This window comes from Rhipicephalus microplus, chromosome 8, assembly GCF_043290135.1.
Source record: "Rhipicephalus microplus isolate Deutch F79 chromosome 8, USDA_Rmic, whole genome shotgun sequence".
NCBI lineage: Eukaryota > Metazoa > Arthropoda > Arachnida > Ixodida > Ixodidae > Rhipicephalus > Rhipicephalus microplus.
Window position 1 is genome coordinate 11,082,241 of NC_134707.1, and position 24,150 is coordinate 11,106,390.

Consider the following 24,150-nt stretch of genomic DNA (forward strand, 5'->3'; position numbering starts at 1 on the left):
CCAACAGACATTTATTTGTGGTACAACATAAACTAAAACTTTCAAAACAGTAACGGTAAAACACATCCAAAATGGAACTGGCACCTATCTAAACTAACCATATGCAATATTACATGCTATGTTACACGCCCAGCACATAACACGCATGTATTGCTGCTGGTAATAGCGTTAAATGTAAATAATTCTTTTCGAGTTGTTCGCTTATAATGCAAATTTTACAATTTTGTACAAGCTCGCTAGCGTTCTCAGTAACTAGAAAGATTTCTTTGAGATCGCAGGGTTTTTTAAATGCGCGCCGCGAAACACCACCGTTACTCGAGCGTACGGGGTACGGTCGAGAACGGCAATATCGGCGTCGTCATTTCTAGCTGGATGGCCGTGTTGAGGCAGTCGGTGGCGGAGTCGAAGTCGCCCGTCTCTTGAAGCACCTTGCCCATGTTGAACCTGCGAGTGTTTTAATGAAGGCATCGTTTTTTTTTTTTCGAAATTCAAAGTGTGGAGGAAATAACACTAAAATTTAAATTCTTAGGTCCTAGAATACAGTAATAAAATAGGAACTGCTACATCGATGCCGTACATTAGACTCTTGGTAAACGAAACTGCTGCTTAAATGAAACTGCCACCTCTGATATGATTGGTTTCACACTGAAACAAATTTTCCTGAATCCTTCAGGTTCCATTTAATGATAATCTGCTGTATTGCAGATTTCATAGCGCGTACTTATTTTAAAACCACTTCTAGTGTTGTCACCTATGTACTGACACTTTGCATTTGCCATTCACAAATTTCGGGGTGTATACTAAGATTTGCTCATGCACATGACAGACCTGTTGAATCATACAGTCGTTAGTGCATAATAAACATTTGCACCTGTGTCATAATCGACGAAGTAAAAGGTCAGGTTGAGAGAATGCGATATCGCCACCAGTTTTTCATCAGACTGTTTCGGACCTCACTTATGCTTACAAAGCTCCCTGCCGTGTTGGAAAGGACAATGCTGTTTCAGAAAACACAGTTTTCTCATGAAATATAACACTTCAAAAGTTCTGCCTCTGTAGCTCCCACTGTTGCCTAGCAGCTACTGTGCTAATCTGCTGACCTGAAAAACATGGGTTCGATCCCAGACGCAGTGCAAAGGTTGCCCATCTAACGCGAATTTATTTTTACTGGAGTAACTTAACTTCTATGCAACTGAATGAAAAAAATAGGAATAGATTTCCCAAAGAAGTTCTTCACATCCCTTTCCAGCACAGTGTCCATATTTTAGGGTGCGACGTTTTCACCAATTTGTGGCATTTCCCGCCAACTTCAGCTATATTACTGTCTGGGCATCTTGTCTGAAATTGTGTGAAAGAAGTTCAAGGCTAACCAGGACTGGTGGCACATGGGGTCGATGGCCACCGCATCTCGCAGCGTCTTCTCGGCCAGCTGACTGCTGCCCAGGTAGTGGTAGACCAGGCCCTAGAATGTGCATTTAAAATGTGTTAACACACAAAATCCGACATCTACAACTTGGGCAGGAAGGTGTGTTAATAATAACTAATATGCTAAACTCTGTTCCTTGTTTACCGTTCTCCTTCATGGTTCAAATGCCAACTATTACCTGGAGTCAATCAATCCACCGTGCTTCTTCCTTAGCGAAACAACAGAGCAGTCGACTACGACTCACCAGGTGCTGAAGGGCCGTGACGTGCAGCGGATTGATGGAGACTGCATTTTGGAAGCACGTCTTCGCGTCGTAGTACTCCTTCCGCATTTCGTGCAGCAAGCCCTTCTGCAAGATGACACAAAAGAGGACGACGGCTCGCAGTGCAATCCCTCTATAACATCCGATGCTCAAGTCGATGCCAAACGCTAGCAAATACAGCGGATTGTTCCTACAGCTCACATGAAATCATTACGATGAATCTCCAAGCCAGTTTCGCAGAACACCCTAATCTTAAACTGACAGAAAATATATGTGTCGACAAGAACATATACCTAGCTGGGCTGGTTAACACAGATTTGAAGCACAGTGAACAACACAAAAGCACTGCGTGGTGAAAAGACTACAGGCACTTCGCTGTTGTCTTTACACCCCGTTGTGCTGTTGGTTACACTTTTTCACTTCAAATGTAACACAAACTCTCTACTTTGCACTTGAAGGGGCTATATTAACTGTCTTTTTTTAACACAATCCAACAAAAAGAAGATGGACATTTCCTTCATGGAGTGATAACGAGAGTGCAGGTTTTCATCTGTGTTTTTACGACACATTCATCAAATTACTTAGACATTCTTACTTGTGATGTCGTGTGACAATGTCCAGTGGTGTAGCCAGGGTGAAGTTAGGTGTTTCTGTACCCTCGACCCCTTCCTCCAAAACTTTTCAGAGTTTTGCATGTGTGTATATGCAGGAGCAATGCATAAACAATGACTGACCACTCCCCTTCCTGTAAAAACTGGCTATATCCCTAGTGATGTCGTGCAACAATGAGGCCGTGCGACATTTTGCACAGCAATGAACACAATTCACTTCATCAAAGTTCGCTGGATTACCACGTGACCTCTTGCCGACTCTTATTACATGAGGTGTTTATTTTTAACCTTTCGTGTAGACGCAAACTACACCGAATCTTTAGACTAATAAGACATCATCATCATCAGCCTGACTACGTCCACTGCAGGACAAAAAAGGCCTCTCCCATGTTCCGCCAGTCACCTAGGTCCTGTGCTTGCTGCTGCCACTTTATACCTGCAAACTTCTTAATCTCATTTGCCCACCTAACTTTTTGTCTCCCACTAACCCGTTTGCCTTCTCTGGGAATCCAGTCAGTTACCCTTAATGACCAGCGGTCATCCTGCCCACGCGCTACATGCCCGGCCCATGAGAGATATGAGGCCTCAATGATATCCATTAGGACGCACCATGACCATGAGCTGGTGGGAGAGCGGGTAGATGTTGGACGCCTCGAGGATGCAGGCCTCGGCTTCGGAAAGCTGCTCCATCTTGAGGTACAGCTCAGCTATCAGGAGCCACACCTGCAGTTGCAGCAGCCAGAGGGTCTGGGAGCCGCGCTTCTCGCGAAGGCCCATCGTCGAGCCACCGCCCGCCGTGCCCGTTTGGGGCTGCGGTTGCGCCAGGGGTCCCGCACCGGTCTGCAGTGCCTCGGAGAGCGCCTGCTCCACGCGCGTAGCCGCGGCGATTGACTGACCTGCACGCGCGTTGTGGCAATAGACAGTAGAGCTGTCTGCACTGCATTAAACTATCAGCTGCACCGGATTGTACTGAACTTACGCCTATAAAGTCAACTTTTTCCAATATGCATTTTTTTACAGAGAAGCTGTATGTGGCTAGAACAATACGCATTTTTTTTACAGAGAAGCTGTATGGGGGCTAGAAGGTATAATATTGTGGTGGTCTGCAAGCTGGCAAATGCAAAAACCACTATGAACAAGCGATACTAGCACTAGAATACACTAACTTAAAGGTCTCCATGCTTGCGCTAGTTTCTCTGGAGATCTTGTAACCATGTATAGCTAAGGATGATATTCGTCTGCACCATGAATTGCTACCCACAATTAGAAGTGTTTTTACTGCCTTTTAGACAAACATCTATCGCGTGTGGGGCATCCACCTCTAAAGAGTGGTGATAGAGAAATGAAAAGCTGCAACTGAAGCCACTTCGATGGACCTCGGCTCATGTAAAACACCAGGGTCACACGTCTGAGCCTCGCTTGTTCTACAGCTCTGCGGAGTACTTCAGCGGTGTTTTTCTCTGCTGATCATACATGACTGGAAAATCCTGCTCCACAGCGTTTTTTCTTGACCCTTTCTCTTCAAAATAATGTGTTTAATATGAGTCTACACAAGGTATGATTACTTTTATAAGATTATCAGTTTAAGTCCAGAATACAAAACGTCGTAGTGTTTTTTCTTTGAGAGCGTTATTTGTATGCTTTATGCAATAATACCTGCAATAATGCCCCTGAGGGTGTTATAGATACATAGATTCACAAAAGAGGAAGGTCTAGACAAGACAAAGCAGCAAGTTTAAACTAGGTTTTATTTCGGCTTATTGCGCATAAGCATCCACCAGCCGTGAGAAAATGCAAATCTTAAGTCACCAATTTGTGCCAACCGCTAGCATTACCAAGTAATGCCATTTCACTAGGCCTCTTGTTTTTACAAGTTATCAATGCATGCCATATTTTTGCGCCAATATCTTTCGCAATTACCATCTCAAGGTTTGAACGGTGACGAGGGGTTGCAGTTCCATAGGAATGCATGTTGCACTGCCACACACCAGCCAACAGCCACGCAACAGTTCTTTTTTAGCTTCTTATGTACTTGTATCATAAACCTTTATTCTGGCTGCTCACAATTACGTGATATACTTGGCTACAACAAACTGTTTTCTTTCTTTTTCCCTACCAAAAAGCCCCTTAATGCGTTCATACCTGACTCCCGGTCTGAGAAGTCACCTGAGCGCACGTGGAATGAGCCACGGTTGCAGCTAGTCACTCGTTGCAGACCAGTCTGGGCGTAGTCGCTGCAAATACAAAGTCCGCTAGTAAGTTCACCGATTCCTGGACTGCTGAACTACTATTTATGTCAGAGTTACTGATACTGTTGCCTTTTATATCGATCCAGCTTTCTCAAAAACTGCATAGGATTCCAGTTGTGCCAAACAAGACAACATAAAAGGGTACAAACATTATAACTAGCTCATCAAGCGCAATTCTGTGCAACGCACAAAACATGTAAAAAAAAGTATATAAACTAGGTACATCGACAAAACATAACTGTTTGTAGTTTATTAAACAAACTAAACATTGGTTTCCTTTTGGGGGCTACTTTTTGACAAATTGTGCCACTTATATGTACATTTAGCATCCAGAAGTACTACACCTGTGTGTCCAATCTGCAAATTAAAGACTAATTACCGTAAACTCTCAACAAACGGAACCTGAAGGGACCAGGCAAATATGTTCTGTTTTATAGGAGTTCTGCTTGGTGAGAGGCGATTAGGAGTGCACTATTCGGGCACAAAACGAATTATATTAGAGGCAGTTCTGAATAAACAGCAATGCTGCTTAATCCAGTGATTTCGGTTTACTGAGAGTGTGCTGTAATCCAAGTGCATTTATTTCCTCAATTTCTAGTTGATGTCACACTGATGCTCTAGCCTTAGATCTTATGTTTAGATCATGTTTTATGCCACCTTTATTAACCAGGCGCACAGTGCTGTGATAATGCACGATCAAGTTACCCTTAGTTATGCTTAGTTTGTAATAAACCTTAAGGTTTTTTCGGTCAGATTCGCACGTCGGTAATAACTAGTTACTGGTAATGTGTTGCCACCTACTAGTTAGTAGTACTTTTTAACTGTAATTCATTAATTTTTCATTTGAATGACCTGTTACTGTAACATGCAGTTACTGTGGCCAAAACACTGACCTCTTAAGCTCGGACTCATAGAACGTCTTCCACTGCAGTAGCATCTGCTTGCTCGTCAGCAAGGCCTCTTCAGGTCCGAGGCAGTAGTCCTCGAGGTGTGCCTTGGTGTACATTAGGCTGTAAGAAATCACTAGTATCAGTAAGGCCTTTCAAATATAAACTGGAATGTGAAAGCCAGCACCAAGTGTTAAGCGTGACACTGGCAGGCATATGGGTAGTCTAGGCTCATGACCAGTAATCTGCGTTGTTCTCAACAGAAATGTTACATGACCATATGACATCATAAAGCTTTCAAACTTGATAAGAGGGAAAGAAATAATTGCTAACATACAGATATTTCCTATCTGATTACGTCATTTTTTTTTTCACAAGGTGTTTCGATGGTAGATTGTGCAGTGACCCATCCAGACGACAGCGAAAGCTCACTTGAGGTAGTTCGGGTACTCGTCCAGCGTGGCGTTGATGAGCTGCAGCGCCTCGCCGTGCTGCTTCTGCGCGGAGAGCAGAAGCGCGAGAAGGTGCAGCGTGTGGACGTGCTCGGGGTTGAGCTCGAGTGCCCTCCTGGCGTGCGAGACGGCCTTGCTCAGCTGAGAGTAAGAAATGGAAGTAGAAGTTGAGGAGATAGAAGTGTAACAAGGAATGCTGGTTTGCTTTGGTAGATTGGCGCAAGAGCGACTTGAATTATGCTGGGCCTTGAGCAAGGTTGAGACTATAACAAAAAAAGAACCACAAAAGGTCAAGCAGTGGCCCTGCCCTCACATCTTCGCAGTGCCTCAACTTATACAAAAAGGGCCGAGTCGTTGCTGAAAACAGGAAGTGCTTACTGAACGGCACAACCAGAAATAAGAACTACAGAAAGAGTAGTAAAGTTACGGTAGTTGTCTCGAAGACAATAGTCACCCGCTCTCTGCTGTTCTTACATCACTAATGTTTAATTCATCCTTAAACAATGTTTAAATCAAATCTTGGTTTTGTGTTAGAGAAAGAAGCTAGCACTTAAAATCGAGCTTTTGTGTATGTAAGCTAGCAGTTTTGCTTTGGTTTCATCCGACAGGTCAGGACAAATCTGATGTCATCTGATTCAATTTTTAAAATGACCTACAGCTACAATTCAATTACACAAATAAAAATTGCTAAGTATTTAAGATCTCTGACAAAAAATTTCCCAGCATTGCTATTTGTGTCAAATTATTGCACTGGTACTTCTTTTCACGATGCCTTCAAATCGGTTCGCACAGATACAAATCGGTTCGCACAGGGGGGGGAGCACCCTTGACAAGCGAGCTCGCTTAGGGGGACAGGGAGGTTGGGAACCAATGCTCTGAGTTTTTGTCTACGTTTTCTCTTGGAGGTGCATAGGGGAGCAAGCGGAAATCACAGGGGGGGCAGCTGCCCCGCCGTGCCCTCTACTGGCACCGCCCCAGGTGAAACAGCTGGTTGCATATGCACGAGATACAACATTCCAATCTGTATCAAAAGCCTCTAGTTAGAAAGAACCAAACGCTGGGTGCATTCGTAGCACAAAATGACGGCCAGACAAACACCCGCAGGTTTTAAGTGGTTGGTAAAAGAGGAGCGAAATGTAAGAATTAAAAAAGAATTTAATTTACGTCCTTCCCCACAAAAGGGAACCATGTGGGCATGCGAAGCAGCAGCGCTGGTGTTCACTTGTGTTTCCAGTTGTTGCTTCCATTTGTATGTTTCCCTGTGTGTTTCATTTGTGTGTGGGGTTGTGTATATGTTGTGTACCGCTTATGTTACCCCGCCTCCCGCTAGTGTGTACTATAACCGTGCATGTGCCGCAAAGTGAACATCCACCACTGCTAGGAGAGTGCAACGGTACGAGCGCGCACATCATTATACAAGAGCGCACACCCGTGGTGGAGAGATGAAGGAAGTGAAGGCAGCGCTCCGCCACCTCCTCCCACTCAAGCGAGGGCCCCTGGTGACTGTCCGCTCCCCCACTGTGTGCGCCAACTGTCCTCATGCGTGGAGAGAGTCCTCTCACCTCCTCGTGCTCACGCGAGGAGAGGGGGGAGTTGGTGCACGCGCAGTAAGGCTGGTCATGCCGCACACCGGAATGAGCTCCGCCATAAGCTTCTTCGCACCAAAAAAAAAACGCAACTGCTGGACACAAAATGAACGATACGAAGTTTAGCCTACCTGCCGAACCTCCGCGTAGTGCAGAGCTAGGTGGTACTCGGGAAGATGGAAGTACGGGTCCGCACTTTGTGCCCTGCAGTTTTCAGACACAGAAGGGGATTTTAAATGCTGCTGCTACTACTACTACAGCTAGTACTAATAATAATTAATAGAAATAACATTGTAAGTACTTCAATAAATTGAAATAGACAACTATGACGAGAGAGATGCATCAAATAATTATGAATCAATAAAGAAAAAAGGGCAAAAATGCCGCAAGTGGGCGAAAACTGAACCCACGCACCCCACATTATGCATTGCCAGTTGCACAACATAACCAACTGCTCCCTCGCCCACTTTGTGTATTTATGCACTAAGTGCACAATGTATGATGGAGTGCTCGCTAGTGCTGCTCATGACCACGGAAGCTTATTTTTGCCACATAGTGTCACAGAGTACACGAACTTCGACAGCGGGGAAGCTAACCAATAAACCTTTGCTAGGGTGCCGAAACCTGGACGAACTCAGACCCTTGCTACGAAATGGTGTATGGAGAATGATACATGTATCTGACGCATACATAGCACTCGTATCTATATCTATCAGCCATAAGCAACAGTCAAGCGTACAAGACTCGTATGTAAAAGTTGTAAGGGCAAATCATGTATATGGCTCCTACTCAATACATACAAGTCATCCTCATAAGTTGCATACTAAGTCATGCGATGCACTACTTTTTAAAATCTTGAATGCAAACAGTTACAGAGGTAGCGTCCCAGATATAAAACAAGATATACACACATCTCAAGCATAACTGATCCGCCGGAGACAATGCGAGAAACAACGGAGATTGACACCGACTATCTGATACCTGAGAAAACATTGGAATGCAGATGCCTTGAACTCAGCCCGCTTGCTCTGCGGCCTCCGCTGTTCTGCCATCAGAGCGTATCCCACACCAAGCACCAGGTGGCACTGTGCCAGGAGGCTCTGCGGATTGCGCTTCTCGCGGTTGAGCGCCTCTTCTGCAAATTCCACGCCTTGCTCGACGTTCCCGAGGTTCTCCAGGCACACCTGCGAGGATATCATGACAAATACACGGTGCACCCTGCCAGCTTACAATAGCCAGAGTTTAATGTTGAATTCCAATGGCGGAGTCGGAGCAAGTTTTTCTGCTCCTTTCAGAGCAAGTGTGTTCCAATGACAGAGTGAGAGCGAGAGTCAAACGTTCCAATGAGAGAGCCGGAGGGGATTCAGAGCGGGAGTCCCTCCGTGGAGCAGGAAAAACTGCTCCGCCGAAATCGGTGGAGTGAACCGGAACTCCACGTGACGTATTTCCTTTAACACGTTTGCCTGCTTGGGGGCGTGGCTGGCGCGGCGCGAGTTGTGTTGACACGGAGGAAGGAAAAAGGTACCTTTTCCTTCCTCCGTGTGTGTTGATAATGGTGGACGGCATGGACGGCTCGGCTACCTCGGCAAAGCGTGCGGCAATGCTTCTGCTACTCGATAGCGACAGCAGACATCGTGGACAATAGCTGTTGCACGCTTGGCGTGATATCCATTCCACACAGGTGAATAGCGCTGAACAAGCCAACGAACGATGCGGCGATGCTGGTAAACCACGTGGGAAACAGACAGCGGAAAAGACCACGCGCAAGGTATCCTGGGTAACGCGGCAGCTTCCGCCTTGCTCCAGCAGGGCGGGTTGTGTTCCGATGGCGGATTTGGAGGATTTGCTCTACGCCAGAGTCGAGTGCTCGCTCGCGAAGTCGGTCGGCTGCACCGACTCCGCCATTGGAATTCAACATAAAATATGCCAACGCACTCTATGACCATGCGACCAAATACATGTTGCTGACTACTGCATGGGGTAAGTTGCACTGTTTTTTTTTTTGTATTGTGCTTAGCTGCCCAATTTAAATGCTCAACGTTGGAAAACACTGTAATCATGAGATGCATCGGTACAAAAATAGTACAAAAATAGGCACGTCACATGGCATTGCATTTTTTTTTTCACAAGCATTTTTAGTGAGCAGAAAAACATTATCACTTAATAGAGAGTTGGAAACTGTCTAATCAGACATCCTAATTGGGACTTTTTACCCAGCCACGCTGCTTTAACCATTGATTAATTAATCTTGCCAAATTAAGTATTCAAGCAGAACACAAAAATTAGAGTGACTTGCTTCATGCAATAGCCAGCAACATGTATTTGGTCGCATCATCATAGTGCGTCATATCTTGAAACTGTGGCTAGAGTTGGCAAAACACCCTGCATATGTTTTTGCACATGGGTCACGTTAATCTATTGTTAACAGAGTTGTTAAACACACCTCGCGATAAGCAGCGCAGTTCTACTTCTGAGCAAAGACTACACTCTGCATCGCACACAATTCTTCAAGAAATAAAGATGACTACTTCACTAATTATTGAAACTTGCAAAGATCCGAGGCACGCTCATAACCCCTGTGCAGGTATTTTGTCATTCTTCTAGTCTTTTCCCTTCCCGTTCATGCATGACTGCAAGTGGCACTACCTTTCACCAAGCGCTGGTTCTCGTGATGGTGCTGCATGGAGTCTTGGAGCTGGGAGGTTCGGTGTGACCTAAACATGTGCACTCAGGGACACCTCTCTCTCTCTCTCTCTCTCTCTCTCTCTCTCTCTCTCTCTCTCTCTCTCTCTCTCTCTCTCTCTCTCTCTCTCCTCGGGCGACAAATGGTAAGCATATTTTTCTTCCTGCCCGATGTCCCGTTCAGGAATCGCCGTTCTGTAACCTGCCTGCTTGCCTCGACATCCTCAGTGGGCTTGTTTATTTTTGTGTCAGCTCCAGTTTTGCACGCTACGTAAATGAGTGGTGCCTAGTTCTTGTGCGCGGTCATACTATGCTAAGCCACGCTTGCCGGAAGCCCAGGCATATGGTGATTTTCCCTGCCTTTCGCAACGAGGCCCAGTGGTCATCTATGAGCGTGTGCAGCATAGCTGCAAGAGATATTGTCTCTAGCGCTGTGCGAAAGCTCACCACTGCCAGCTGCAACGTGCTTGCGGCTTCCCTTTTGTGTACCATCCGCCGTGGAAGCCCGCTGTTTCCTCGTGTCCTGGCAGTGGACGTAGTGCTTTGTGATAGGGTGTCACCAAAGTGAAAAAAAGTCTTTGTGTGTTGTTAGATGGGAAGCTTTGTTTTGGACATGCACCTTTTGCCGCTAGCTTAGCACGTGCGGAGCGGTGTGCTAGACATGAGGAGGCAATTGTGAATGCGGCCCCGTGGCTCTCTAAACCTGAACTTGCGGTCGTCTTGGCTCCAGTGAGTATTGGAGGCTACCACAGCTTTGCTAACTAACCTTCATACCGATGATCTTATAGCAGATATCGCAATACACCATATGCAGCTGGCAACTTCAAAAGTATCACGTACTTACTAGGAAGGAATTCCGTGGGCAACACCAGTTTCGAGATGCTCATTTCTAAAATACATCGGCCTTCCAGCTCTCATTTCGAAATTGGCACTTGTCGCACAATGTTTTCCCAGTAGTTCTGCCTTGGAAAATAACTGGCTTCACTTGGTACTCAAGTTTAACCGCTTTCACTGAAATTTTATTATATAACCAACGACTAATCAATGAGTCTATCAAATTCTGTTTCACATGAAATTCGCTTACCTTAGCAGCCAGGAGGCAGGGAAAGCTGTTGTGTGGCTGAAGTCGCGCGCACTCTTTGAGCATTAGGGTCGCCCTCAGGTGCTGCAATAAAACGCTCTGGGTCAGAGCACTGCAGGGAGTACGGGGGCTAAAGAGCAACAGAAGACCGTCTGTACTACCTCTGTTCAAGAAACCACTGAATCATGGTCATTATCTTCATTGTAAAACATTTTAGTGCTTAAGACAGTGCCCTGTCACTTTTATCCCAACTTACAACTATGGGTAAAGACGTGAAAAATAACAGTTAGCAGACCTAACCTGTGCCAATACCCACAAATAACAACACTCAGGTTTCTATACACTCAAACCACGATATAACGAAACCGGATATAACGAAATATCGTTATAACGAAGTAACTTGAATATAGTCTCGCAATAGATATAGTGTTAGAAATAAACCTTTATAACGAATTTTCGGATATAACGAATTTATTTTACGTAAGGTGCAACTTTGTTATAATGAGGTCTGAGTGTACTTGCAACACAGCACTACGAGTTACCAGATAGTAAAGCTTAAGAAACTCTATTTGCTGCACTTTGAGGCAAGCTTAAAGCATAGCACAAAGTTTTTTTACATGCCTAAGAGAAACCTGAAATAAAATCAAATATTTCATTTTTTTTTTAGAAAAACATGTGCCGGAATGTCTTATGTTGAATACTTAAAGGCTCATTCGCACCTGCAACTAGCATTGGTCATGCGACTATTTGCGAATGGTGGTCAAAAAGTGACCATGAGACCCATGGCCACACCAGTGTGCAACCTTTACCCGTCGCCACATGGAATTAACATGTAGTCATATTACCATTGCCTCATAAAATAAATCTGCCATTCTTTTCATCAACTTGTGACTGGTTCAACTCGGTTTGCGACTGCAGTTGCACGACTGGAAAATTGAGCAGCGAGTGACGAAGTAGCTGCTTAGTGACCACATTAGCCATTTGTGAACACTTGCAACCAGTTGCTTTGTGACTAACTTGGTTGACTTGGTCAACCAGTGAAAGTAGGTAGCCGGTGCAAATAAGCCTTAAGTGATTGCCTCTTGCATCGTGGCATCACAAGATGTACATATCCAAGAGAAGTAAACAAAAACCGGCACTTAAAAAAAGATATTACTTGTATTCAAGATGTTGAATGCAGAAAATAAAGAGTAAAAAGAACAATCAGCCAGTACTCTTTTAAAGGAGTGTTTCAGAGGCTAAGCTCCTCATGCACGATGGTGCTCACCTTTCCGGACGAGAGCAGCGATAGAGAAAACTGCATCCAGACGTGGTATTCTTCGAACGAGAACTTCATGGCTCGTTCGAACGACTGTTGGATCAAGGGGGAAAAATGAAAAAATGGCATTTCCTCAGTGAGAGGGCCACTTATGGCTGAAAAGCGTCGCACACATGCTGATAACAGGCTCGTAGTGATACACGAAATGTAGATATATTACAAGGATGTGCCGAGGCCTAAACACAATGGCCGTGTAAGGATGTAGAAGATGTATATGCATTGACAGGGGCTGTTTATAACGGACAACCAATAACAAATGTTTACAGGACACAAGACCAGAGGAAAAGCTTGTGCCTTGAGTGTTTTTCCCAAATTGTGCATGCGGGTGGGTGGACTCATAGCCACCAAACCACCTCACCGAAATTTGTTGTGCTAGCAAAACAATTTCTATATGTATCTATAGTACGTAGCTACCTGAGAAAGAAACCTCAGCTCCATCCACAGCCATCACCGCCCCTCTCAGATATAATTTGCATTAGTGCTTTATTCAATGGCAATTACTCAACTTCTCAAGTGTTTTCGGTAGTTCACTATTCCGGGCAGACACACATTTGTTTTGCTTGTTTTAGGTCGGAAACTTGGAACACCCTGGTAAATTTTATCGAGAATATCGACATCCCTACTCAACCAACTGTAACGTCTTAGGTATTAGAGACAAACATTAAACACTTAATATGTGTACATATATTATATCCCCCCCCCCAAAAAAAAGCACTTACCGTTTTAACCAAAACAAGCTAGCATAACAGGTGTATGACAAGCACGCCTTGATTTCGTGGGCAAAGCTTACACTTTTTCTTGAGTCGCGACCGACATAGTAGGAACAATACAGGAGATAACACATGTATCCCACCTCGCAAAGGGTCTGGAATTGGCCCATCCGCGCGAGGACGAATACGAGCAGGTCGTACACGGCAACAACGCTGTTGTAGGAATGAACACGGGCATCCTGAAATTCGGGCGACCGGTCGAGGACTGCGTTGCGGACCGCCTGTGAAACAAAGTGTCACCACCGTCAGATCGCTGTGGAAAACATGTGAATTTCTGCAGGGCTGAAGAATGTTCCGAGAACAATACTCAACAATAAGTACCCCTTTGGATATGCATACGATAGGTGTTTCACCGAATACGCGTACAATACGTGCACCGCTGAATACTCCAGAAATGCGCACTTACGAAGAATTCAGTGGGGCAAGAGAATGTGCTTACCATAGCCTCGCTGATGAACAACAACAGAAGGATTTCCTCGTATTCCGTCTTGGGCATGAATAACCTAAAACAGACAAGAGGTGCAGGCGTTCGAAGCTACACTGACACATGGCACGCCACACGCACAATGCAACATTATATTACACACAATGCAACACTATATTATCAAATGCATTGCAAGACGGTTCACTGAGAACACAAAGGAGATTAACAAGCCCCAGTTTAGATTACAATGAACATTGATAGAGCGGAATTCGAATGCAAAATAGTGGGGGGAGGAGGAGCGTAAAAATGAACCGTTTAGTTTTGTGCTACTCACAACCAGAAAAGTTGCCAGTGCACGTAATCTGAGAACAGACCAGTTTTCGTAATTCAAACTGAAAATGTGTGGTGGACGCTTTTCGCCTTACAATCATTTTCCTGTATTCCAGAATGAGTTGCAAAGCCAGCATGGAATCCACTTTTTTCGAAAAATTTGTGCTTCAAAGATTTCTGTAAGCTGTAACATCACACGACACCACAAGATGCATTGTGTTGTTAAAGCAACCATAATAAACTTTTAACTTGAAATGACCTTTTCTTTTATTACACTTATAAAAGCCCAAGTATTCGTTAAGTTTTTAATGAACAGTCAAAAACAAATTCAGGACTTCAAATGATCTTTTGTCTCATGAAACTTACGACTGGCCCGAATATTTGTTGGGCCGCCAGTGCTTTCCCTGCTTCTTGATTTCGATGCGAGGCTCATAGTCAATGTAGTTGGTTTCGCAGACACCACGCAGGAGGACCTCGGCCAGTTGCCGGGACATCGTCTGCATCGTGACACAGGCAAGGACGAAGTAACACTGAACATTAGAAATTGTACACAAGCAAGTCCTTCAGCCTTTGTAACATTATAATGATTAAAAACTTAATTCTAGCACGTTACTTGTAACACACACCTGACGGAGTGATTGTGTGGAACTTGTCTCTTCCGCACGTAGGACGTTTCGATATTGGTCGATGGCTTGCCGCAGTTTTCTGAAAGACCGTATCACTGTTGTTAGTGAACTTAAAACTTTAAATTGTTGTGAATGAAGTGCATGAAGCAATGCATTCAATGAGTTACAACATATATCACTGATAATGCTTTGGCAGTTTCCTAATTAGTACTTAAACTTAATATCACATGCTTCTTAAATTTCGTTAGTGAAATCAGAATTTGCTTTCAAGAAAGGCCTCCTGTCTAGGAAGGGCTTAAGCTAGCGAATGGTAGTTACCAACAGAGTGAGAGGTGTGAAGCTAGTGCGCGTTAACTTGAACACGTTGATTTGATATGAAATGCAGCACTGTTTGATCTGCACGAACTTTGCCTTAGCACTATTACCATCTGTCAGAACCCAACAGCAACTAAAAGTATGGCTATTCTTAATGTATGTGATGTAATGCTACATACTGAGCTAATTAAACATCCTTTCTCATGGTGGCAAATCAAAAATAAGCTGCACAAATGAACCTGAAGCGAGAGTTCTCCTTAGTGCAGATCAAAAAGTGGAGTTTCTGCCTGATATCCTGTAGCAATCATTGTTTGGATACTTTTTTCCTTTTGTGCTAGTGTCCCATTCAGAATTAAGCATTTACCATTCACAATCTGGCCAACATACAATTTCCTTATCCACAAGTGCTCCTCGCTACCCTGCTTGTGAATTGGCAGAAATAAGACTGCTCAAATGAATGTTCAATTATGGGCATGCACATTCGCCCTTGTTTTTTGCACGCAGTTCAGTGCCACTAGAGCCACGTCCAAATTCTCCGATTCTCTATGCTTTAAAAAAAAAAAAACTAACTGTATGTGCCAATTGCAAATAGCTCACCTGGCAAACTCCTGCATAGAAAGGCGAACTTCACAAATACATAACAAGCCGATTGTTTAGAGAAAAAAAAAAAAATGCTGATTTTAGGTAGACAAGACGCAGTTGAAAAAAAAAAGATCATATACAGCCAAGATGAGTAGACAAAAAAAAAAACACGATGAAGTGCACAGCTATCAGCACCGTTTTTCCTGCTTTTCAAGGCAAACTGACCAGCCCAATCTTGCGCCCTTTTGGTGGAACGTGGAGGAAGTAAAATATCGAGAGGCAGCACACTGCAGTGCAATTGAGCCCCCTCCCCCCCCCCCCCTCCCCTCCAAGAAAGTAGTATCGATGCTACGTGTTCTAAAAACCATGATGGGCCTCACCCGCTCTTGATCATGAGCAGTGGTGCCCTCTGCAGCACGTTCTCAAGGACAGTTCCGATGCGATACTCCGTGTTGGGAGGCAGCGGCGATGAGGAGGCAGCCACTGTGGACACGTTGCCCACGGCTGTTCCCGTGGGGACGACACCCCCTACGGTGCCTTGCGACTTCTCCACTTCCTGGAGGTACTTCAAAGCCAGATCACTGGCCTAGGGCGAAGCAACATAGTGTTTTTCAAAATTGCCTGTATACTGCAAAGTGGGCGAGAAGCTTTGAAATGGCATTGTAGCCATAGCCGGAGTAGCCATAGCCAATATGAAAGACAAGAGAAATATGGGTTGCCCATGCAAGAGATGATTTTATAGAAGTTTGGAGGCCTTGGCTTGATGAGCACAAGCAACTTGTATTGAAGCAAGAGCTCGAATGATAAACTGTTGTTTTCCTGCACACCCAACTTGTGCATAAGACATCATTACTTTTTTTTTTCTAGGCCTTTAAGGTTTAGGACCTTCATTTAATGAAAAGAAAAAGTGCAAAAAATTTTTGATCATCATGCCAGTAAATTTTTAATTCGAATCCATCCATTACGATGCCCTCAACACACCAGAGCTGACCGAACACATTAAACCTAACCAACAAATCGATCAATAAATGCCTTCACACTCGCCTGCACAAAGTAAGAAACGATCTGGTCTTCCCGGTTGGCAGCCTTGGTCTTGCTCGTCGTCTTGAGGGGCACCTTCTCCAAGCACAGGCCTGTTGGGTGCAGTGTGTAATTGAGATGAGCTTCCGCGATTTCACGGCTGCTTGAATAATGCTGCAAGCTCAAAACCATCATCTTTCGAAAAGCCAATTTACTTTCGGGTTTCTGTTTATTCAACTTGCTTCCAACTTTTCACCATCTCAAGGAGTTAAGCATTCTATGGGAACTTGGCTCAAATTCAAGAGGCGAGCTGAACTCGGTTAAAAGACAAGTTTAATGGGCCAAGTTCATTTATGCCTTTAGAAGACTTTTGTTCCGAACTGGTTTCAGGAGTTGTGTTTCAATATCCAAAATATGACTAACAAATGCATCCGGCTGAAGTGTGCTCTAGTAAATATAGGGTATCGATGGAGCAAACAGCATGGATGCTTTAAAGATTGAGATGGGAGAGAGGTACAATTTAGGTGGTGAGATGACGTGTAATCATTTTGAGCCATTTTAAGATATTAAGTTGAAGCTCCTAAAGAACCTGCCAGCATGCGAAGCAAAGTGAGCACAGAACAAAAACAGTGAAGCACAGAAATGAGAAACTGATGAAAGATGAAAACACTCTGTAATGTTCATAATTTTCTTGTTGCTTGCTCGAGTAGGAAAAGTAGAGGATGTGAAAAACAGTGTAAAGGTTAGGTTCACTCGATGTCTGTAACTTGCTCCAAGTGCGAGGAATCTATTCCTCCATGGAGCACCGCTTACTCCTTCAAAGTGAACCAATTTACTCTCACGTGCACCATGAAATGAGTGACACCATTCATGGTGTTTTTCTTGCAAGAACAATTGCCACATGGCTTGCTCTCGTAGTCTTGGAAACACCCTGCTGGCTACTTCTCTTGAAAAATGCTGCCTGGAATGTTCCAATCGATTTACCAGTTAAAATTGTTAATTCTAAATTGCACTTTCTTTTTTGTATAGCCCAACGCCTTTACATGGACACTGTGACAAATACAGTCAAGTAAATTCACGTTGACAAAACACTATGTGCCAAAATATTCAGGAGCAAAGCAGAATAATTTATTAAGGCAAAAGCCTTTGATGCATCACTAAACACAAAAACTGACATCAACAGCAGCGCTGTTGGCATACAAACGCAGTGGCAACACCCATCTCGCGACAACGTCACCACATGATGTCATCATAATGCTACATATTGCCAGAATTGGTGGAGTCACGTTGACGTCACATAACGTCATGTCACATGATGATGTCGCTTGGTTAAATGTGGCCATATCGTGAAGACAGTGCAAAATCAAGCCTGTTACATAAAGCTCACAATGCTTTCAATCATGAAAAATTAAGTTAGAAGTATAAAGCTTTCAAAGGGTGGCAGAGGAGAATAAATACACTCAAGCCTCTATATAACAAACCAGGATATAATAAAATATTCGTTATAACAAAGTAAATGAAAAACAGTCTTGCAATAAATACAGTGTTAGGAATATGCCTGATATACCTTTATAACAAATTTACGGTTATAGCAAACTTATTTTCATGTAAGACACAACTTTGTTATATTGAATATACCTTTATAACAAATTTTTGTGTAAGATGCAACTTTGTTATAATGAATATACCTTTATAGCGAATTTTCGGTAATAGCAAACTGATTTTCGTGTAAGATGAAACTTTGTTATAATGAGGTTTGAGGGTACATCAACTGAGAAGAAAAAGAAGATGGCTGTCGCCTTCCCATCATCTCAGGTCGATGCATAAGGAACCTAACTGCACTCATTTTTAAGCTTAGCGCTCAAATTCACCAGCTACGAATTGTGCTGAGAGTAGTACCTTTGATCGCAAATGACTCGGCGAGAATTTTTAGAATGCGGTTCGAGAGGGATTTCTCCTCGAGACGGTCAATTCCACCGCTGTCCAGGTGGGTGATGGCTTCCTCGTAGAAACCTTGGGCATAGAGCAGCTTCGCAAGCAGGAAGTGGCCGTCGGTCGTGACACCAGCCTGCGGAATTCATCTTGTCAGATCTTCCTTTCCAACGCGACAACTTTTTCAAAAGACGCGTATCTGTGAAGTGAACGCTGGGGATGGGACGAAGCAGTGTGCATTGGGTCATGAATTGTGCCCTTTTATTTTGTCCTTGACAACCTTTTGTTCTGTCATGTCCTTTGACTGATGGCTGCTTAAGTGCAGGTATTTTCCCGGTGTTGTGGCCTTTCATTCTGTTATTTCTGGTTAACTGCCTTTTGATAGCATTTTTGTCGTTCGCAGATGTTTCGCTTTCTGCATCTTCTGTAGGTGCCGGGCGGCGGTTTATGGCTGGAGAAACATTGCACGATCTCAAGGTGCTTAGTTTGAACACAATGAGTGCTATCTACAAAATGTAAGGCCTACTTTTTGTCGTTTCCAAAACTCTGGTACAAGTGCATTGCAGTTGTAGCATTGCCTACCTAAACAGCTGAAAATGCCAAAAAACATTAAGTGGCCCCTCAAGGCAGCGACAAGTGCGTTCCATAGAGGCACACAAAATCGACTCCTATTTCAAGGCAGCAAAGGAATGGCCACTACTGCAGAAAGTCAAAAATGTTCCTGATGATTAGTCCTCAAGCATTCATGAGCACTTACTTACATGGTGATCTAAGGGCAGTAAAAATATTTTAAATTTAACCATTAGGACTGTATACATACATAACACAAACTCTATTTTGACAGAAACCAAGAGGTGACACTCTTGTCACCAAAATATGTTATCACATTTTACATTCTCTTCTTCGCCACAAGAAGAGGGAATGTCAAAGAAATGTATTACCCGGAAAATGGTATACCCCAACTTACATTATCAAAGCAGATTATGTAGCCTCGATGCATGTTCACAACAATTAGCCTAAAGCTGAGGAAATCATACAAACTAGGAATATATCGCCATGTGTAGCATATTGCGATTGAAGTGCTCGTTGCAATATCAATGCTGGTATGTCGTACACCTTTCATATCACCACTACAGGTGCAGACGGCATACGTACCAGTGATTTGAACACACTTTTTACATTCTGTAGCCAAGTGATGTAAAATCTATTTTTGAACTAAAAGACTACAACACTTACAACTGGAACGAGGAAAGCGCCACGGCGCTTTTGCTTCACAGTGAGAAGGCGTGTTCGGTACCACCGATACTTCGTGTACCCGACCGTTACAGATTTCATCTCGACGATTTCCTTACAGAAAAGAACAAAACAAAAGTTTTCTTGATTAGACTCTCGTGATTCAGGCGCACTCCAGCCATCCACTACCCCTTGGGTGCAACCACGGCGTGCTTGAAACCATGCGTCGGAGTTGAAGCGCGGGAACCCACCACTGTCCTCGCTACACCACCATCGTGCTCAGCAGCTGTTGAGAAAGACGCGTGAAATCTTGCACTAAAACATGCCGTCATGAATGGTGCTACACAAACAGCCCAAGGTGTGAGGCATTCGGGAGCTTTAGAAATGAGGGTTTCAGTTGGTCACCCACAGTTGCAAGAGATGAGGTGCTATGAAGCTTTAGAAACAGGGTTTGCAAGTGGCTCATTTTTTTTAGCGATTTCAGCTTACTTAAGCTCAAACAGGCATACATAGTAGTGAACCACATTCACAGCCATTTTTTGTAGAGGTCCAACAGTGCCCATCAACCTTTGGGTTGTTCTCTAAAACTCCATATCTCACAGTTTACAAAAACTACCCACTCGACTCTACAGTGGCATGCTTTCATCTCCACGAATTCTCGCACTGACATGCAAGTTCCTGTCTGGATTTCACTTCTACCAAAAACTGAGCGAACTAGCCTAATGCGTACGTCACTTTTTTACACTGTCGCGTATTGCTGACATGGGTCGAATATGCTTAATTCCCGGGATGAGAAACAAAGTGAGTTCGGCACACATTTTTTGCGTTGCACGCGCACAGAAGATTTTGCTAGCACGTACATTTTGACAGCAAAAGGGGGCTCAAGGGGGTGGACAACTAGGGGACTTACCCTTACCAACATTGTAAGTTGCCCTTCAAGGCTAGTTCGTCCCTCGTGGTTTAGCTAGACCTTTCATAATTAGTTAGTTTCTTTAGAATTACTTGGTTCTTTCTTGATTGATTCATTCATTGAGCTGTGCCCTAATCTACTAAAGCACTTATCCCATTACAGCTGCTCACTTAGAGGTGAAAAACCCTGGCACCGCCCCTGCTGTTCCCCATGGGTGTGTATTTTTAATCGCAGCAGTCTTATATGGTAGGTCTGACCGTTTGATTTCGAGATGCACACCTCTTCGCTTTCAAGGTGAGAATACAAGCTTTCATTGCTGTACAGGCACAAGAAAGTGCAACCTTTTTTCGACGCACCTAAATAAATTGTTTCTGTGCAAAGCACACACACTTTTTAAATCAGACAGATGTACTTACATATGTTGACATACTCGCTCAAATTCTTGCAAAATTAGTTAAATGGTAACCCAATACAGACTGCAATGCATGTAAAACATGCCACCACCAAAGTCCACCAAGGAAAATGCTGGAATTTTTATAGAATGATAAAACAAGAACTTCAAAATAGTACTTCATCTATTTCATGGTAATCAATAGGCTATCAGAAAAGGGAATGGACATCAATGTTCTATTTTTCAAATTTTGCTTTGAAACCCTACCACTTGCATGACGTGACAGATTTCAAAGTGTCAATTTTTTTTTCCCCCTTTTTGGGTGTGGGTGTGTGGCTTAGCTATGACAGCTTAGCAGGAGCTTTTAGAAGTTTAGACCACAATGTAGTTTGTTTTTTATCAATTGAAAATGAGCCAAGCCTGTGCAAAGGCCACCAAATCCAGGACTTTAATGTATGATGACCGTAGCAGGAGCATGCAAGGCTGTGTCACCATTGCCATATCGTTTTTTAATCGCTTACAACTTATGAGATGTTAATCTGCACCTCTCAATTAATTTAAGAATAATCCAACTAAGCTTTCCTTTTAGTGTCCCATTAAACTACACACAATGCATTTGCCCTCGCAGGCTACGATGTACGGTTAAATGCACATGCCAGAAGTGGAAAGAACAGAAGACTTGCCTTGGCTCCATGCTCGGTGAAGCAGTTGTTGAGGTAGCGCTTGGCCTCGGTCAGGCCGGTCTTGGCCTTGTTGATGTTGGCCTCCGTCGGCGGATGTTCCTCGAGAAACTGTTCCAGCTTGCTCTCGCCAATGAAGAAGCTGGCCATGGCCTCTGCACAACAGAGAGTTCTTGTTTATTTATTGTCCCGTTTGCATACTTCTGTGACACAACGGTGAAATCAAAGTTCTTTTGACATTGACGACACTCGGAAACATGCCACTCCTTCTCGAAGGCTCAAGTGCGAAAATGAGATGTTAACAGTTAATAATTATGAATTCACGAACCAACCTCCGTGGCGTAGGGGTGACAGTGCTGTGCTACCGACCCAAACGTTGCGGGATCGATCCCCTGCTGTGCAGCTGCATTTTCGGTGGAGGCCCGGGTATTTATAGACAATCATATCCTGGTTCTGGGACGTCAAACCTCACCAATGATTATTAATGCTAATTAACGATTACGTTCTGAAGTTTCCGTATTAAAATTAGGGTGAGATTGCTAGGCACGCTGCTGCCGGAAACTTTCCATTCAAGCGCAGCACAAATCAAAAGAATGCTGTAATGGATGCACTTAGCGTCTTCAACAAACAACAAGACTTATTACGTATCGTCGTCATAAATCCTATTTACTTCCACTAAAGGACAATGACTCAGGCCAATGATTTCCAATTCATGCCCCACACAAGCGGATATGAATTGCTGATTGAATAAAATATGCCACAGTTATTAGGCACTCAGTACATGGAGAGCATAGAATAGAAATAAGAATGATGACACTCTACAATCTGTGGTGGCACTCTGAGTGCAATTCAGAGACTACTTGAGTTATGAATGTCAACACAAGAAAGCCCATCAATGAGTTGAGAATGACATAAAATTATGCTTTAATGTGAATTTCTCCAAATTGATCTCACTCACCAACATTTAATTAATCAAGACGATAGTTATAGCGCGAGAACAAAACGACGACACAGAGACAAGAAGACACGAGCTCTCGCGTCTTTCGTGTCCTTCTTGTCTCTGTGTCGTCGTTTTGTTCTCGCGCTATAACTATCGTCATGCCATACCAACTAGCCCAAGCTGCCACACTTCTAATTAATCAAGCTTCGAGCCCCGCCGCGGTGGTCTAGTGGCTAAGGTACTCGGCTGCTGACCCGCAGGTCGCGGGATCGAATCCCGGCTGCGCCGGCTGAGTTTTTGATGGAGGCGAAAATGCTGCAGGCCCGTTCACTCAGATTCGGGTGCACGTTAAAAAACCTCTGGTGGTCGAAATTTCTGGAGCCCTCCACTACGGCGTCTCTCATAAACATATGGTGGTTTTGGGACGTTAAGCGCCGCATATCAATCAAATCAAGCTCCACGCCAGCGAGCGTACGCAGTGTTTATTTTCATCTATTTTCTTTCACATAATTTGTATGCTATTATCATAATATTTAATTTAAGAAGCACCAGATCACTTCTGTTGTTTCATACCACAGACGAGCTGTGCGCATTGGCCATCCCGGGGTATCAATACAACTTTTGATAACATTGAACCAATTAGAGACCCGGCAAAGGGGGGGCGTGGCATCAAGTGCTCTTAATTAGAAAAAAAAAAAGAGAAAAACTCCGGAAAACAGGTGTCGTTAAAATTTATTTCATTCAGATCACATCACAAGTGCGATCTCCTCAAAAAGTTTGCGAACGTTTTCTTAATCTCTGCGGCACTTTATTAACACCAAATGCGGAGCGATAAGTGTCGAACGCGAACTAAAAGCGCAACAGGAAACTTTCGATTCGGGTTTCGATCTCGGGTCGCCGTTACGAAATTCGGGATCGATTAGCGCCCTGTGTGCGGTGGATTCGAGGCAGTCTCGATTTGGCTCGACGTAACTGTGAGATAACCGCGGCGGAGCAATCAACGTGAAGCTAATTCGAAATTATCTTCTTTGAGCAAGCAAGCGTTCCCAGCGGGTTGGTGCATGATCGATCTGTAAAGCACTTGTCGTGACCGACAGCACAGATCTCCGACTGACCTGACTGCGGTCCGGTGCCCCGCTGCATAAGCTGCTCCGCCAGTTCTTGTATTTTCTTCCAGTTCGACTCATCACGGCACTTGAAGATGTCATTTTCGAGCCTGTTTGTTCCTTTCGCTGCCTTGCCGGCCATTTTGCGGCGCGGCTGCACCCGCACCCCGAAACGGCAGAACAACAACAACAAAAAAAAAGTGCAGTAATGTTGAAATAGTACAACTTAAAATAAATTTAAATTAAAACTTTAACAATATAAGTTGTATGTTGTAATGTATAATGATTGATTGTTGTATAATTTAGAGTTTACTCAAAGTTTTGAAAAGTCGCTATG

General features: G+C 43.9%; 1 protein-coding gene across 1 annotated transcript; it reads right to left on the minus strand.

The window, feature by feature from the left end:
- Window positions 1-108: 108 nt before the first annotated feature.
- Ttc7 (tetratricopeptide repeat domain 7) lies at window positions 109-23,981 on the minus strand. Its single transcript, XM_037416239.2, has 20 exons — window positions 23,823-23,981; window positions 21,771-21,922; window positions 18,521-18,689; window positions 16,646-16,734; window positions 15,982-16,187; window positions 14,705-14,783; window positions 14,445-14,575; window positions 13,764-13,827; window positions 13,408-13,545; window positions 12,504-12,587; window positions 11,240-11,320; window positions 8,455-8,657; window positions 7,605-7,677; window positions 5,868-6,028; window positions 5,442-5,558; window positions 4,442-4,533; window positions 2,909-3,195; window positions 1,671-1,775; window positions 1,371-1,462; window positions 109-444 (listed from the first exon to the last, which is right to left on the minus strand). Exons 1-20 carry the CDS (start codon window positions 23,953-23,955, stop codon window positions 312-314), a joined length of 2,589 nt encoding a protein of 862 aa, XP_037272136.2. The 5' UTR covers window positions 23,956-23,981; the 3' UTR covers window positions 109-311.
- Window positions 23,982-24,150: the final 169 nt, after the last annotated feature.

Bases quoted from the DNA above. Each gene is read 5' to 3' on its own strand.
- Ttc7 (XM_037416239.2), bottom strand. From the start codon at position 23,955: ATGGCCGGCAAGGCAGCGAAAGGAACAAACAGGCTCGAAAATGACATC. The intron at 16,188-16,645 runs GCGAGTGTGAAG...GCTTCGCCCTAG, and splicing joins TCGTTTCTTACTTTGTGCAG to GCCAGTGATCTGGCTTTGAA. The intron at 3,196-4,441 runs GTATGAACGCAT...ACGCGCGTGCAG, and splicing joins CTTCTCAGACCGGGAGTCAG to GTCAGTCAATCGCCGCGGCT.